At 44.3% G+C, this 3,959-nt stretch overlaps 1 protein-coding gene across 1 annotated transcript; it reads left to right on the top strand.

Annotated features, from left to right (window-relative positions):
* Nucleotides 1-2,871: 2,871 nt before the first annotated feature.
* On the top strand, nucleotides 2,872-3,591 carry K441DRAFT_633571 (uncharacterized protein). The gene is made up of 2 exons (XM_067646379.1): nucleotides 2,872-3,223; nucleotides 3,339-3,591. Exons 1-2 carry the CDS (start codon nucleotides 2,921-2,923, stop codon nucleotides 3,501-3,503), a joined length of 468 nt encoding a protein of 155 aa, XP_067505817.1. The 5' UTR covers nucleotides 2,872-2,920; the 3' UTR covers nucleotides 3,504-3,591.
* The last annotated feature ends 368 nt before the right edge of the window (nucleotides 3,592-3,959 follow it).

The following is a 3,959-nucleotide window of genomic DNA, read 5'->3' as shown; positions in this document are numbered from 1 at the left end:
TATATTTAAGGACCCTTAGTCCCTACCTAGATAGTTCCTTCCTTATAGTAATTCTTAGAATACAATTAGAGTTAATCTATTGGGCAACCACTCCACTAGTTATTATTACGTTATTAACTTTTGTACTTGCATTTCCTACACACCTAGCCCATTAACGAGCCTATCGTAGTTCTTGCTATAAGGTTCCGTTATACTCTATAGCTAGGCCTATTTAGAACTACTACTCCTTACAATAACTACACGTCTCTATATATTTAGCCTATAGTATACTCCTAAACTTCTTAATTCGCTCCTAATTAACAGCTAAAACGGGTAGTAATGTAGCCGTAGTCGGAGCTTGCCGCAAGAAAGGTAGTATTAGTGGTAGGGTAGGTATTAGTAGTAGAGTAGGCATAGGAGCTAGTTCTAGCAAGGACGTATTTAGGCCATTTAGGGTGCCTCTTCTACTATATAAAGCTTTATCTATAGTATATAGCGGAGGAGTAGGTAAGTAAGCTTTACCCCACTAATTAAGAATACGGTACTCCTATTATATTACCCTAATTATCTTCCGCTATTAAGCTATTTTAGGGGTATCTTAACTGTTCTAGCCGCAAGGTAAGAAGACGTCCTTAGTATTGGTTTTAGGTAAAGCATTTCGCTAGCGCTTTATAGAACGAGTCTTAGTAGAACTAAGCTCTGCTTTCCGCCTATTTAAATTATATTTAGAGCCCTAGGAAAGTAAGTAAAAGTAGAAAAAATATATAGGGAAAACGCGCCTTTAACTAACACAATTAACATTACTTTAAAAGCTTAGTAGATAGGCCGTTTTTAATAAAATTAATACGGGGTTATATTAAACAGCACTTACTGCACTTAATTAGAGCAGGTTCTACCATAGTTAAGACGCGTATAGTAGTATTAATAGAGATGTCAACAAAAAGGTTAATTTATTAATAGTGAGATCTTAAATATTTTAATGTTCGTCACGTGTATTCTGCAGGTAGATACCGCCCGCGGTTTTTTTTTGGACCAATTAAAAGCCGGCTTGGCAAGGGTTTGAAATCCAGGACCCGAAAATATAGACCACTCGTACCTCGGGTCAATAAATGTCGCACGATTGCCCGTACGAACGCCTATACAATTAATCGATCGATTAATTAATTACCTATATAAACGCCCCGTACGAACGCCCATATAATCGTCTATACGAACGTCTCTACAAACGTCTCTATAAATGTCTACACGAACGCCTGCACGAACGCCTATACAAAGCTCTGCTTAAAGCTCTATATAAAGCCCTTTACAAGGCCTTTAAAAACAGGCCTAAATACAAAGGTCTATATAGAAGAAGCCCTAAACCAAGCTCTGCTCGAAGCTCTGCTCGGGGCTCTGCTCGAAGCTCTATCGGAGCTCTGCTCAAAGCTCTGCACGAGCTCTACTTAAAGCCCTATCAAAGCTCCACTTGAAGCTCTGCTCGAAGCTCTGCTCGAAGCTCTATCAAGGCTTTGCACGGAGCTCTACTCAAGCTCTGCTCAAAAGCTCTACGCGAGCTCTGCTCGAAGCTCTACTAATACGCAGCACTGATATACTAGGAAGACTCCTATAACCGTCTATACGAACGGCTCTACAATTAATTGATTTATCAATTAATTGCCTACACGAACGCCTATACGAACGTCTATATAAACGCCCGTACGAACGTCTGCACGTCTAGACATCTATACGTCTACACGCCTACACGCCGCACGCGCGTGGTCCCGCATAAGGCTCTGCGCGAACCTCTGCACGAAGCTCTACTAAAGCTCTACACGAGGCTCTGCTTAAAGCTTATCCCCCGCTGCGAAGCAGCCCCTATAGCGCAGTTCCCCACCCCACTACGCTTCCCTCTGCGAGGATATAAAGGAGGCTGCGCAGCAGCCGACTTTATATCTTCTATAGAGGGAGCGTAGCGGGGCGGGGGGCTGCGCGGTACGATGGAGGGATAGGATTTGCTTCGCAAATCCTACTAACTAGTATCTATAGGTTAAAAGTATTTTTTTTACTAGCAGTTAAATAACTCCTCTATATTAAAAAGTAATAAGTCTGTTTTAGAAGCCATAATATTTAATAATTTATCCATACGATATTAAAGTTAAAAATTTGAAGGGGTGCCAAGAAAATCTGCAAATATTACAAATCTCGCCAATACTCGCCAATATTGATTAGTAACAATATTGACCAATCTGATTGGCAATATTTATATTGAAAACCACGCTGGTATTTAGACCTCAAGCACTCTAACAAGACTATCCACCGGGCACAAACCAGCTCTCCCCCCCATTAGCCGCCTTGACCCAAAACTGCATCTACCGGCGCAAACCCGGCAGCTGCAGCGTAGAACCACTCACGCAGCCAACGCAACCCCACATCCCCGCATATACGCATTTACTCGTACCCACATGNCCATCCTCGACCATGCAAAGTAGCAACGTCCGCAAAGAGTATATTCACCTGCGCTATAAGTTTACACAGTATTACTATACAGTCTCATACCATCATCTTACATTGTCATTGACATTGTCCTCGGCTCCACTGTCTTGATTAGTGAACATGGCCAATAAGTCGGACAGACCTAATTGTTCGTGTTTGAAGAATGATGTAATATCTAAACCTTGCAAAAGCTATATCTAGTGCCTGACAAAGCGTGCCTTTACTGCATTAAGGAATTGTCTCACGGATTAGAATTGTATACCCTAGCTGAAGGAGAAATGCGAGGCAATCAGAGACCGTTTAGAACAATAGCTATTGAGTATTGAGACAGGCAGTGAGAGCGGCAAAAGAAAGACTCTATATAAAGAGCTTTACAGACGCTTCTGTTGCAGCATTCTCACCACACTTCACTCATCGTCTTCACAGTTCACACTCCAACTCCCATCTCACCACCAACCCAACCACCAAAATGCCTCTCTGGCACGTCTACCACCCCCCGACCACCTTCACGACCGCGGCGTCTAAGACCGCGCTCGCGGCCGCCTTCACAAAGCTCTACACCGACATCGGCCTGCCGCCCTTCTACGTCAATGTCTACTTCCACCAGATCCCCGCCACGGATATCTACATCGGCGGGCAGCCCCAGGAGTCGACCGAGCCCGGGGTCGAGCCGCTCGCGCGCCCGTTCGTGCGGTTTGTCGGTGAGCAGATTGCGGTGAGGATGGAGGACTCCGACGAGGTCTATGCGCAGTGGTTGGATAAGGTTGATGTGGTGAGTTTGACTGTTTATCCTCCTTTCAGAGAGCCCTGGTTGCCAGGGCTGGTGGGCGGGGAATGAGATGGGGAAGAGTAGGTTTTGGTGGATAGTGCTAATGTGGTGGTGGTAGGCGCTAAAACCGCATGTTCAAGACAAGGGTTACGATTGGGAGTATCATATTGATGAGACAGAAAGACGGCTGTGGAAGGTAGCGGGGCTATATGCGCCGCCGTTTGGGAGCGAGGAAGAGAAGATGTGGTTTAGAGTGAACAAGGCAGTGCCTTGGAAGGAGTAGAAAGGAGGAATGGCAAGGGGAAAAAAGGTAGTACAGGAGAACTTGATGGTGGGAGAAGTGACGAAAATGTAGGAGATGAAGGAGGGGCTTTATTTGGGTAGGATTGAAGAATATTGTAATGTATACTTAGTCAATATTACTCCTCCCTTTACTTATGTTCTATGTTGAATATCGGCTTTGGTTGTGGCGATACTGACTTAAGAAAAGGCCAAGGGTCGATAGGCCAAGGGAACGAAACACTTAACGGAACCCTCACAGGTATCCAATATACCGTAGGTTAAAAAACATGCCCGTGATCGACTATTCGGCAGATCCTTGCTCTACTAGGTGGTTTCGGAGGAATGTCTGAAATGCCTCAGTATTAGATAGGATGGAATAGCTACTAGTATATATTGAGCTGCCTAAAAGGATTCATGTATATAGAACTATAGCGCCATAGCCTAGAGGCTGCATGTG

Source organism: Cenococcum geophilum (genome assembly GCF_001692895.1).
Source record: "Cenococcum geophilum 1.58 unplaced genomic scaffold K441scaffold_14, whole genome shotgun sequence".
Taxonomy (NCBI): Eukaryota; Fungi; Ascomycota; class Dothideomycetes; order Gloniales; family Gloniaceae; genus Cenococcum; species Cenococcum geophilum.
This window is presented reverse-complemented; position numbering and strand designations above follow the sequence as displayed.